At 33.2% G+C, this 14,303-nt stretch overlaps 1 protein-coding gene across 1 annotated transcript in view; it reads right to left on the minus strand.

The window, feature by feature from the left end:
• The window catches only part of LOC149418781 (uncharacterized), a 63,618-nt gene that overhangs the window by 41,943 nt on the left and 7,372 nt on the right, over positions 1 to 14,303 (minus strand). The window contains exon 3 of the mRNA XM_089639000.1: positions 306 to 372. Within this exon, the coding sequence (XP_089495126.1) occupies positions 306 to 372 (67 nt within the window). The remainder of the gene's footprint in view (positions 1 to 305; positions 373 to 14,303) is intronic.

Genomic DNA, 14,303 nt, shown 5'->3' on the forward strand with positions numbered 1-14,303 from the left:
AATCGTCGGTAGTTACGCCTATGAATCCGATATTGTTAAGTTAACGATTTCACTGTGCTAGACCTCCTGGGCAACACTCACAGTATCTACCATTCTGTATGTAAGTAGGTAGGTATATTTGTTTGATTAATATATTAATTAAAATCGTCGGTAGTTACGCCTATGAATCCGATATTGTTAAGTTAACGATTTCACTGTGCTAGACCCCCTGGGCGACACTTACAGATCTACCACTATTTTTGTAAGTAGGTAGTTATATTTGTTGGATTAATATATCAATCAAAAAATATAAAATTGTGTTTTACCTGTGAGGTTTATTTGCACCGGTCTGCTGTGGGAATTCACCTTTTCCTGGGCATCCGTTCGACCTCTCTGTAACAAGAAAAGTCAATTAGTTTGTTTATGGCATTCATCGATAGTTACCCTTACACATTATAAAATTATTTATTTGATTTTGGAATAGAATAAGAACTTCTTTCGTGGGTAGGTCACATTCAAGCAAAAAAATTACAACCAAAGGATTCTTACAGTGGGTACTTTCATACTATTTGCATGTTTTTTGTAGTTGCAAAGGTACTAGTTGCATAATCCTAGGGAGCCTGCAACGCCTTGATACAAAAGGCTATTCCATCAAAACTGCAGTTTCAACAAATCAATTGTTCATTCTTATAAGTCTGAATTCGACTACAATCTTACATATAATTTCGAAATGTACCCATTTAAAGAAAATAATCTGAAATGATGGCCCAAGACACCTGGAAGAGTGAAGTCAGAAATTTAGGACTCCGCGCATAAAATATTGCAGCATTTTTTAAGTAAGACAAGATTAAATATAATGTGATACTATTATATTAGAGTCCAACTCGGTTTTCATTTAAACCCTCAGGCAGCATCTCTGGCATATTGACCGTTATATTTCTTAAAGATGCTGATTTTGTGTTTATTACGGCATCACAATAAAATCCATATAAATGGGACATTTCCGAACGTATCCGAAAACTAAAATCTGTTTTTGAAAGGTGATGAAATACTCTTTGAATTTTATCATTAGAAATAAACCAACAATTTTTAAAATATTAAATAGTTTAATTATTAAAATTTTCAAATTAAGCATATTTTAGCACGTGTGTATGTGTGTATTTATTTATTTATTTGGAAAAGTTGACAGCAAATCTGTAATTATATAATGATACAATAATAATATTATTAATTATGCCAATTATGAACTTTCCACTGATGAATAGTTAATGGTGTTACAATGGTGTACAATGGCATATGTAAATATATATTCCTTATTTTTAAACATCTATGTACAATAACCATTAAAAAAACCCAACTTACATTTATATTAGAAAATTGAAACCAATACACATAAATACTTGTACCATTTAATCATAACCACGTAAACACCTCAGCACAGGTTCTCCCAGTGAGGTGTTCATGAAACATAAAACATTACCCACCACAGTGTCACCTACTCAAACCTACCTTACACCCAGCATAAAACAAACACCATATTAACAACAGTTTTATATATTATAACAACAGTTTTATATATTATATACAAATGTTAATAATTTGGCAGACACTGTAATGTATGTATAGAATTAAATAAATTCTCATTTTACGGTTTTTCGTCTGAACACTGAACTAAAATTATTGATAACGGAAAAAAACATAAATTTTATTAGACAAATATATTTTATAAGCATTATTTCTACCTCGTTTTTTGTGGTTTGCTATAAAAATAATTAATAAAAAACGCAAAACTTATAATTTGTCTCAAATTGAGGGTTTGGGTTTCATAAAAGCATACATTTTAATTATTCTGTGGTTAACTTCGAGATTTGAATATAAAGGGTGATGTTCTCTTTTTAACACCATTTAGATAATATTCCTAACGTTCCTACCTATGACAGTAAGGGTGACAGGACGATTTATATGATACGAGTATCATCATATAAGCTGTTCCTCAAAGCGAACAAATTGCCGCTACGATTAATAGCCGTTTGTTCGCAAAACCTAACAAATTAGCATGGGAGGTTATTTACTTTGTGTACATCAGTTATTTTTAAATACTTCTCATGGCATATTAAACTTTCCCTTAGGTACTGTGCTAAACAAATCCATGCGTTCCGGTGCTGTGTAGTCAATACACATCTCAAAATAAGCGATTTAATATCGGAAAATATGAATATTCATAGCTAATCGCTTATGTTTATTATATTTTATATCAAAAGTGATAATAATTGTAATTCAATTGCTGTAAACATGAAAAAAACCATCGGCAGATGCTAAAAAACGTGCAAGGAGTCCATATCTAACGACAGCCCGCGACCGACTGACGGCCGGCTGGCACAACAGGCACTGGATGAGCCCTGGACGCACACACACAGCTATGCGCTCGTAGGTATCGATGGTCTTCTGGACGTGTGAATTTCTCATGTTCCAGCATAGCGAACTAAAGCGGGACATCAAAAGCGTGTTATTTCCTCGCACACTCTTCGCGTAGCAGTGTCACACGGTTGATTGTATTGGTGTATTTGTTCCCGATTTTTAACAAAAATATCAGATTTTTAATTGAATTTGAAAACTATGTAAAATTTTATTTTTTAATTCAGTGCATAAATGTATAGCGGAGGAATACCTAATATCTGAACCTAGAATTTATTATATTTATAGAGTTATTAAAGTTATTAGAAGCAATGTGTAGTAAATACACATCACTCATGAGGAAAGGTTAAGTATTACTTCAAACTTATTCAACCAAATATGGTCACATTTGCTTTGTATTCCGTCTGAGTTTTGAATAGGATTTAATCACTAACATTAAAATTAGAGTTTTGCCTGTCGCTGTTCGTTAATCACAGAAATCAGTGTTCACCTGGGGGCGACAGAAGGTCAACCAATTCACCTGCCAAATTTCATATTTAAGAGATCTGGTAATGCGATAAAAATGAACGAACCCTTCGTGATTACAGCCTATAAAAAGGCCCACATACTCGTACTTGCGAGCGGTTGAAGGAAACCAGCAGTTTTATATTAGCGAACTCTCCAAATTGTGAACTATGAAAGATGATAAAGATCAGCAGTTGAAAATAGGAAATTCTATTTTGTCAAACGTTTTCTAATACTTTTCAGTGCATAATTCAGCTTATTATTGGTTAGGTTAGGTTAGTTAAGGTTTGTCAAACGTTTTCTAATACTTTTGAGTGCATAATTCAGCTTATTATTGGTTAGATTGGGTTAGTTTAAGTTTGTCAAAAGTTTTCTAATACTTTTTGTGCATAATTCGGCTTATTATTGGTTAGGATATGTTTGTCAAACGTATTCTAATGTTTTTAGTGGATAATTCAGCTTATTATTGGTTAGGTTAGGTTAGTTTAGGTAAGTCAAACGTTTTCTAATACTTCTTTGTGCATAATTCGGCTTATTATTGGTTAGGTTATGTTTGTAAAACGTATTCTAATGCTTTTTAGTGCATAATTCAGCTTGTTATTAGTTAGGGTGAACTTAAATATGTTGAGATATATTTTTTTTATTTATTAATTTTCGGGAAATCGACAGTTTACATTTAATCAGTTTGTACATAAGTATTATTATATAGCCAAAATAAAAGCAATTATGGATTTCCTCCTTGTGATTTTACCTCTACTGAGACAGCATAGTATGGAATAAGTAAATTAAATTTGTAAAAAAAGAACATTAATAAAAAAATATATACAAAACAAAAGATTATATAAAACGAAAAATTTACAAAACAATACATTTATAGCCATGGAGAGAAGTTGTAGATATAAATCAAATCATAATAGAGATATAAACAATAGAGACATAACATTATTCAAAACCTGTCAGAGAAATGTTCTTTTATGGACCTCTTGTATTTGGTAAGTACGCAACTGAAAATATCAACCTTGCATAATAACGCTATTGTAATTATTGCATAGTCTGTTCAGGCAAGAATTCTGCTTAGAGTTCGTTTTGCATTTTCATTGATCAACCCTGAACAGGACACAATAAAGTTTCAATTGTTCAGTTCGATCTCGTAGTATGTGTACTCGAATCAATTATTATGATTTAATTAAGTTTGATGACGCATATTAATGTTACCATACTTACTTAATGAAGGGATACAATAAATAAATGTAATGCCGTTTTTCTGATTACTTTAAACATTTTGACATTAAAGCCATTTATCATATAATACGTTAAATATCGGTTTGGTATCTTGTGGTTGGTATATATATATATTGGAAAGTAATGAGTAAAACTTCAAATTGAACCCAGGCCCTCAGAGGAAAGCCCAGGCAAGGCTGAGGTCCTGGGTTTAATTCCTAGATGTGTGTCAATGATTTTGTGTTTCAATGACCTGTTTAAATTATTTCATTTCTGATACCATCGATGTAATAGAAAAAATACATCTTATTCCGCCTTCCGTTATCCGTAGTATGTTCTAACCACTAAGCTATCTAAAAAAACCACCGTAGAAGAGTGAAAAGGTAATTTTCAACTCCATTAGTGATTAAACCGTGAATACCTTTCCTGATATTTCCGGACAGCGAAAAGTACCGAGTTCAAGCACTAAAAATCTCTTTTCTTTTGTGTAATGAATACTGTGTTTAATATTGTGTTTTGATTATTATCGAAATTGTTTTCATATTTAATATCTTGAATATATTTATTGATTTTGGGATATTTTAAATATAAAATCCTTTTTTGATACTGAAAAACTTTATTTAACAAAATGCTGACAGACCAACCGTTAATGTTCCAGTTGGAAATTTATTCCAATGTTAAGATTGCATCTGGCCTTGTGCACACGAGAAGCTCGAAGCTAAAGCTTCGGAATTTGGAAAAGAAAATATATACTTTAGATAATAATTGTATAATAATACAGCTTATATTAATGCCAGCAGATTACTCCTGACACGATGATTTCGGTCAAGAAAAACTCCGAAAACAAATTATTCCGTATCCTTTACACAGGTTATTCCAGACACAGATTAATAGTCCTAAACCACATTAATGTGAAAATATAAGACACCCTTGACATAAATACTATTTGAATTAACTTTGATTAATCTTACATAAATGTAAACAATAACAATTTTTTCATGCTTTTGAGCCCTCGGACATAGAAAATGTTGACAGCCCAATTTGTGTGTAAAGCATCGATGACACGGAGCTAGTTTACGAGCTGCTAGTCGACGAGTCTATAAGCTAGCGAGTAAGCGAGTTAGCGAGTGTCGATGACACACAAAACTTTCCGCTCGCTCAGTAGCGAACTAGCTAGCGAGTTGGAATCATGTGTTATTTTGCGTGACGTGTTGTTTGCGTTCTATCGTTTATTTTTTTAAGCTGAAAAATGTGGAACACGCGTAATATATTCTCTATCTTCCCATAAGTATATATTAACATAAAAACAGACACACACACACCACAAAATGCAGGACATCATATACCGATGTTACTGAAAGCCGCATATGTTTCAAGTTGACTATCGGCCGCTCCTTCCTGGTTAGGTTTTCTGCGGTTTCCCTTACTCCATCAGGCAAATGCGGAAGGATTCCCACAAAAGGACGCAACCGAATTTCCCCCCCGATCCCAACACAACACAAACAGACACGCATGTAGTATATGGCCGCCGTTGGTCGCTGGTAATGTTGATGCTGGATAATACATGCAATTTTAGTAGGGTTTTTTGGTAACAATTTTTTCCCTACCGAGAAAATACAAGGCCTCTAAGTCTATAAAAGCCAGGTAATATTTGAATAAACCCATATGAGGTAAAAATTGTGAGGCGCATATGACGCCGTTCTATTTGTATAAAGAACATTAACTTTAAATTCAGTCAATTTAAATGATTCACCACTTCATGGAATATAAGAATCTAGAAAGTAAAAGATAGATGACTGCCAAAACGCAAAGATACTCGCAACTCGTTCCTAGCAGCGATGATGACACACGGCTAGTTAACTGGCTTATAAGCCAACACGCCAGCGAATGGCGAGTAAATTAGCCCGTCTTTTTATTTTACTCGCTGCTTTTTTACAATCGGATAGTACACTAGCAGATTGTAAAAAAGCCGATGACACGAGACCAGTTTACAAGCTCCTAGCGAACTCGCTGGCTTGTAGCTTGTAAACTAGCCCCGTGTCATCGATGCTTAACAATCTGAGATCGTACTTCTATGTCCGTAATAATCTGTGTCCGAAAAAATCAGTAGCTATCTACTCGAAATATCTGTGTCCATGGGTAGTTTTCACTATAATGTGCGGAAAATTCCGAATATAACCTAAAATTGTTTAGGAAACTATGCAAAAACAGCTTTGCTGACCTGCTGCCCTACATAGCTACTTTATGGTCCCAGAAAATAGAATAGTTAATTTATTCATCAAGTCAACCACCGTATCACATCCATTACCTACTGCACTGTATTTCCTGAATTGTAAATTATAATTTTTGTTTTGAAGCGATTAATTTCACATGTACATTTATTACATGATTTTTTCAAAAATAATTAACGAGTAAAATCTCAGATTTGTAATATCTTATTATTGAAGACAATATTAGCGATTCTTAAGGCGATGCCATACGTAGTACCTAATGCAAAATCATGTGTTTTTGGTTTGAAAATTTGATCACCTAGAAATGTTTCAGATGCTTTAATTAAATACTGCGAGTAGAATACATCTTGGCCTTTGAAATAATCTAGTATTTTTTAGATAAGTCTTTTTATAAGCCCAGAAAAAAATAATGTATAAGGCCTATGAAAACTGCTTTAAAGTTAAAAATCTCCTACTTACGAACTCATTTTCGGTTATGATTTTATTGTATAATGTGGCAAATTAAGTTATTTATAAAATGATCGAAAAAAAAATAAATATTTATGCCTGAACATCCACAAAATAAAATAAAAGGCACTTTTTGGCAATGTTTTTTTTCTTGCATAAATCAAAACAGGCCGATGATGTTAAGCGGGAATTTAAACCTTATCGCCATCTACGCAAGGGTTGTTATTGATAGCGGCTCAATTTAAAATATTACATGACGCAGTGCATCGCCCTCAACGAAAATTTGAGCAGATAATTGGCTCAGTTGGCAGAGCGGCGCCCCAGCAAGGCGAGGATCCTGGCTTCAAGTCCTAAATGCGACCGTATTTTTTTCAGATTTTTATTTATTTACAATCGGTCCCAGCAATCTTAAAACTAACTTTAAAATGATGCAAGTACAGAATGATTAGATTTTATTAGGTGAGGGTAGTGGGAGGGGCGTTTTTCTGGGATTTTTTTCAGTTGGATATTTTACATTAGGATTCTTCGATATTTTTTTGAGAACGTGAATGTTTTCAATAGCGTGGTGGTATATTAAAATATAAAATGATTAATTTATAAATGATAATTCCTAGCCAAATTTCTTTCTCAAACCATAATAATTTCATGAATCAATTTACTAATGAATATCGCCTTGTGTGACTCATGTGAAGCGGGTGACGTTAAAACGCCCCCCATTTGTCAAACATCACGTGGGGAAAAAAAAACACATCAAGTGGCACTATTGACGTCACCAACCCGTTTCTATGGCATTTAAAAAATATACTTTCCAATTTCCAACGTAAACATTGACTTTTCTATCAATTTTTATTACTGGTTGAAGTACTTGTAGGTAGGTACCTACCCAATTCAATACTAAATTATTCAAGTAAGTACCAACGCAACATTTTTTTATTTCGGGTGATTTGTTTATTTTTGTACCCTCGCGTCATCGGTGTTGCCATAATGATTTAAGACTACTGACTATAAAAGGTCCGTAGCACAATTTCTACGAACCTTGGTCCGTAATACATAGTGAGTGGTACCTATATCTATGGTCCGTAGTTATTTCGGTACAGAATAGTGAGGGCATGCCTAATAATTTATTTACTGTCTTTACTCAATGGAATTTGAAATGTAATTTGTGATTTTTTTCTACTGACATTATCATTATTATCCGTACACCGTATACCACCGTTTTTTTCTCCGTAATATTATAATATGTTGATGTATCCCTTGCATTAGATGAATTGTGTATCCTGTGCAAACTATGTTACAGTAATGAGAATATACTAATGAGAAATGGAAATCAATTTAATAACCTAACTTTAACACAACACAAATGCAAAAGCATTATATTTACCAAGCCATAAAACAACTACAATAATTTCCCCTCTGAATTGCGCTGTATTATAAAGCAATCAGAACAAATAAAAAATTAATAAATAAAAATTATAAATACGTATATACATAACAAAACATATTATAACATACATACTACCAAAGTAAGAATCGTGGCTTTCTTGTCAGGCACAAGAGCTCCTCTTTGCTGTTTAGGTATACATAACCATAAATATAATATTTTATAAATATGTATCTATAAATGTAACCATATTTTTTTATATATTACAAATACATATCCATACATCTTTCCTACAGAATCCATACATCTTTATGTCAAAAATATCTAGTATCGTGCAGTGTCTCTGACATTAGATATTAGGTACTTATGTAGCTTTTTTATAATTGTAACTTTTGGTAAATATTGAATTCTGAATCTAAAATGTATCTCAGAAAGCAGAAATTCCGTTTGTGTTTCCTATGAAAACCTGCCGAACTTTGGCGTCATGAAAAATACTCAGCATCTTGCACAATTCAGCACAATGTAACTACTTTCATCTTCCAACGGCATGTCAACAAATATCATAAAAAAATTGTCAGATCATATATCTACCAGCAATTTTTCAGCGTTTTTCAAAGAAAATTAGCTCACCTCGTGTTTTGATGGTTTATTTTCAATAAATTATTATCTACGTTCGTGATATGAACACGTTTTAAAAGAACCTTTGACATCACTATGTCCCTAATCGTTTATGTAGGATGTACCTACATATTATAAAATGTATCTAGATTATAGATTATAGGCAGGGCCGACCTTATGCGGGCGCAACTGGAGCAGTCCATCGAATTGCAAAGGAGCTAATAATACCTAACACCTAACAGTCCTAATACATCGTGCTTGAGATTATTTTTTATTAAAACGGCGCTACACAAACATACAAATCTTCCGAAGATTATTGAATACAGTGATCACCTACCTAGGCTTTTGACAAGGGGCGCCAGAATTTGACCGCGCTAGGCGCCATTTGGCTTAGGGCGGCCATGATTATAGACACGAAAAATATTATACAACCCAATACGTAACATGTTATGTTACGGTGACATGCTGTCATAAATTGTAATCGATAATCCACGTAATGTTAAACTGTGGTTGAATTGAGCCCATGACATTGAAGATTTTAAAATCAATACCCTCCAATAGTTTTTAACTATAAAAGAAAGGTTAAATAAGAGACGAATTAAAAAATTTAACCGATTAGTTAAAAATTAATTATGAATCAGGTACAGTTTTAACAACAAATTTGTATAGAAATATATTCAAAATACATATGTAGGTACGTACTTTGTTAGAGTTATTCTCATAAGAAAATTAAGCAGGTAAATACCTACATACTTAATTAGTAGAAACCATAAATATTTTACTTAACATTTTTAAAATTTCAAATAAGGAATTACACAATTTTTTCGGAGAAATTTCACTTCTTCATTTCAATGACAATTATTTTTTTCAAACATTCTTCAGGCAAGCAGGTACCTACCTACCATATTATTGATTATTACGATTTCACACAACCTGTGAACTTTATAAATATGATAAAAGGTTGTATCCAACGCTACCACTATCTTGAACCGGAACGGGTATGTAAAAAACAATTTTACAGACAGATAGATGACAGTCAATGACCAAACATATGTATGTAAAGGTTGCAGGCGAGTTCTGACGTCATAAGTACCCTCTGGGCTATTGGGACGTCATTTGACGAGGAAATTGCTTGAGGTTCGTGTCCCAGATGTGACCGTTTCCTTTTCTGATTTTTCTGTTTCAGATTTTCGTTTAAAAAATCACTAATATTGTCTTCAATATTTAAATATTACAATTTGAGGTTTTACTCAATAAAAAATAATTCCGAAAAATAATAATTCATTTCTAGACTTGTAGAAAAAGTCAATAGATGTCGCACATTAAAAATAAAAACAATAAGATAGGTTTATCTAAAAGACGCTGTCTAAGATTGCATTTAGTTCGGGTTGAATCTTGCGATCATACATAAAGATAGTTGCCAATAAAAATGTGCGGTGAAGAAAATGAAGACAATGTTGGTAGTTCTTATTCGAAGTATGATACAGTTAAAAGTGACCGAGTAGGATAGGGTCCCATTAGCGCAGTTGGTAGAGCATTGTCCCGGAAAGAAAAGGGTCCTGGGTTCGTGTCCCAGATGTGACCGTTTCCTTTTCTGATTTTTCTGTTTCAGATTTTCGTTTAAAAAATCACTAATATTGTCTTCAATATTTGAATTAAATAAAATTAATGAAAAACTAACATTAAGGATATTAAAATATCTTGGGAATTAGCTATGAAAAGTGCTTTAAAAAAATACTGACAAGTATGTTAGAATTTAACTAGCATTCCTTATTATGAAAAAGATTATATATGTATAAAATAGATACTTACGCACAAAACATATTAACACCCAGTTTAAGTAGGTACTGACTATTTGACATTAGGCTCTGCCACACGTACGGGCCACGAACCACTCCAGGTCGTCGCGAAGAAAAGAAAGCGCGGTAACCGCCGCTCCGAAGTGTACGTGTAGCAGAGCCCATTCCATTTTATAAGTGAAAACAAAAAATAAATAGAACGCGTAGGTAATATTATACTTGTAATCAAGAAAATGTAAATATGCCGGAATGTTACAAGAAGTAAAATGGAAAATTTTCCTTACGAATCACTGCCGCCATATTTTTTACCCGCCAACATTAGATTAGGCGTGTGAAAAAAATGCGTATTCATTCTCCGCACGCACGTGCGTGGTCCGTACGAGTATTTGCGTGTAAAATTACAGCTTTATCGATATTCTGTGTGATTTTGATACACCCCGACAAACGAATGCGTGTGTTCATATCTCGCATGAAAAAGAAGGACCATTAGCTACAATAGGGGGTGATTTTTTGGTCAGGGTAGGACAATCATTCTATGGCCTACCATTCGAGAAATTACGGATGTTTTTTTTTACAAAATTCATAAATTTATACTGAAGATATAAACCGATAGAAATGTGTCCGTGTGTCCCAAGTCAGCTATTTTTTTTCTTACGTCTGGTGATATGAAACATAGATAATCAATTTCATAGACATAGTGACAGCCGTTTTCTTTCAAATCGAATAGATCACACTTATATCCTTTTTTAACCGCGTTTTCGAAGAACACTATAATTTTAAATATTTCATTGAAGATTTTTTTTTTCAATTGGTAAATCTCAAAGTGGCAAGTAAAAATTACGTCGTTTGGCAAACTAAATTCGATTTTCGCGGTTTTAGAACTAAACTGTCTGCTGTCACGCCTAAGATCGTGTGCTGCCTCTAAGTAAATTGCATCAAAAAAGTGCCAAAATCCTTCGTGTGTGATGTGAAAGTGTTTTAATTTTTCGGCAAAGGCTAGTAAAAACCAAGGAATAACATCTCATTTGTTAATACTCGGAAAATTAGTTTTTTTACAAACAATGCAGTTGTTTCCCGCCCGAAAATGTTATGTGTCGCAGAGAAAATTCGAGGCCGACTAGAACAGAGGTCTGGGCGCGCAACAGCCAAATTGCGAAGTTAGTGTTGTCGCTAACTAAACTTTACCGTTTAAAATAGTCTAATCATTAACCACTCTGTTTAATAACAATAACAACGAGTATTCACAAGAATGGAAGCCATTATTTGCAAACTGTCGTTTCTCTATTATGGCACGGTACTGACTTAATCACTACACATCTTAAAATCTGTCAGGCGCCCAGACTTCCTACTTTAGTTGGTCTCAGTCTTATTCTACCCAACTTTTGAATACGAAGACGCGCCGCCCGGTCTTATAGTTTATCCCGATCATGTAATATATATTTTTAATGTTTAGATACCTTTGTCATATACATGAGGAAAGTTTGAATTAAGAATTTACTGGAAACATAAGAGTGTTTGTTACTAGCCGCATTTCATCTTCATTTTGTAAGAAAATAGCAGGTCTAGATATATTGAAACTCGTATCAATCTCGTCAGCGATATTATTGGTGACGTGTTCCTGGCGTAGCTGGAGGTTATCATTAGGAGATAGACATATAACGTTGTGGACTTTTCTGTAGGTCTTTTAAAGATAAACAATTCCTTAGTACATTATTTTGCTGTATGTCATAAGGTTTAACCAGCGTTAGATCATATCGACTTTTCTCTACTTTCTACAAATGTATTATGCATCTATTATATAAAACATTTCGGAAGAATTAGAATTGATTGAAAATATACGATAGTATAGCCATCTTGTACCTACATTCAGTGCAGTTAAATAGATCCGATATCTTTACTAACTTCATGTACAATTGAGTGTTTGAAATGCTCAGTTCTCGTATTGTTACATTTAAACATGATTTTGAACCGAGAAGCTCTCGCAGGTATACAAAATTTAAAGAAGTTAATTAAATCCGGGACTTTATTCTATTTTTAATCTTCTTTTAATAATTATTTAAAAATGAACCGTAAAGCAAGAACATTTTGAATATAATTCATTATATCATTAGTGTTCCTCATTCAGAGTAGGTACCGATAAATCCGCCTCTGGTCCGGCCCTGTTATAATACATTTGCTAGAACTTGAATTACACGTGAAGCACTAAACTTGAAGTTCAAAGTCAAAACAAGTCGTGATTTATTTATATTTGGAACGTTTTATTTTAAACATGAACATTAATAATACTTTAAACTAATCGTGTTTTTGGCAATGTTTGTGAAATTTATGAAGGCTGTTGCCAAGTGCGGGACAAACCGTCCATTTTCAGACTCATGTTGTTCGTCGACTTGGTTATATTTTTATGCAAAACTTTGATTGTTTTGTACATTCACCCGTTCTATTTTATTCAGGCATCTTTTACACTCGGATTTCTTAGCTCAGAAGTATGCATTTCATTTTTTTGAAATGTAAATACCTCACAAGAGTTCCAATTGCTGCCAAACGTCTGGAGCCGGTGAGACTATGGCATCCCCAATTGGGGTATATTGTGAGGTTGAAGGTATTGGAGAGGGGTAGGAGATGGGTAGATGGTTAAAATAAGGCGATAAATATGGCGATTCCATACGTAGTAAAGAAAAATCAGGTGTTTTTGGTTTGAAAATTTGGTCGCCTAGAAATGTTTCAGATGCTTTAATTAAATTTTGCGAGTACAATACATCTTGGCCTTTGAAATAATCGAGTATTTTTTACATAAGTCTTTTTATAAGCACAGAAAAAAATAATGTATAAGGCCTATGAAAACTGCTTTAAAGTTCAAATTCTCCTACTTACGAACCCATTTTCGATTATGATTTTATTGTATAATGTGGCAAATTAAGTTATTAAATATTTATGAACATCCAGAAAATAAAATAAAAGGCACTTTTTGGCCATGTTTTTTTCTTGCATAAATCAAAACAGGCGGATGGTGTTAAGCGGGAATTTAAACCTTATTGCCATCTACGTAAGTGTTGTTATTGATAGCGGCTCAATTTAAAATATTACACGACGTAGTGCATCGCCTTAAGAATAATATGCCTAACTATTTTACGCATACTGGTTCACTGGTTGTCTGGTAAGTACTAACTATAAATTAACCACTCACGAACTAGCCGACTTCGCCAGAGTTTCAAAACTCTTTCAAAATCAAAGGATAGTCTGAATTGTTGACAGTTATTATTTGCATTGTCAGTTCCAATTTTGAAATTGGCAATTCAAATAATTTTCTGTTCAAAATATAACGTTATAGGTGTACTTTGTCGCTTGTCTGAAATCTTCAATTCAGACAGATTCTAATTTTAAAACGATACGTAAATTCAAAGGAAATTTGAGTTCATTGAGCCAGATTTCAAGCAGGAATAATAAACGCACATCACAGACAACCTCAATTAGTATGTTCGGTGATTAGTTTTTTAAAATGTTTTTTGAAAATGGTTTATGTAGTTGGTCTTAAAAATAATTAGTAGGCAGATGATTATTGAAATTGAAGTTAAAATAAGTGAAAACGGCAGATTGTTCAATGATGGAGCACTCAGGTACCGGATTAGGTATTTATTATATTCAATAATATTTATTTACTTGCAAAGAATGTAAGCACGTTTAATGTTACAGGATGAAAATCCATTCCCA

This window comes from Hesperophylax consimilis, chromosome 13, assembly GCF_061612785.1.
Source record: "Hesperophylax consimilis isolate HC1 chromosome 13, BYU_Hcon_1.0, whole genome shotgun sequence".
NCBI classification, from domain to species: Eukaryota; Metazoa; Arthropoda; class Insecta; order Trichoptera; family Limnephilidae; genus Hesperophylax; species Hesperophylax consimilis.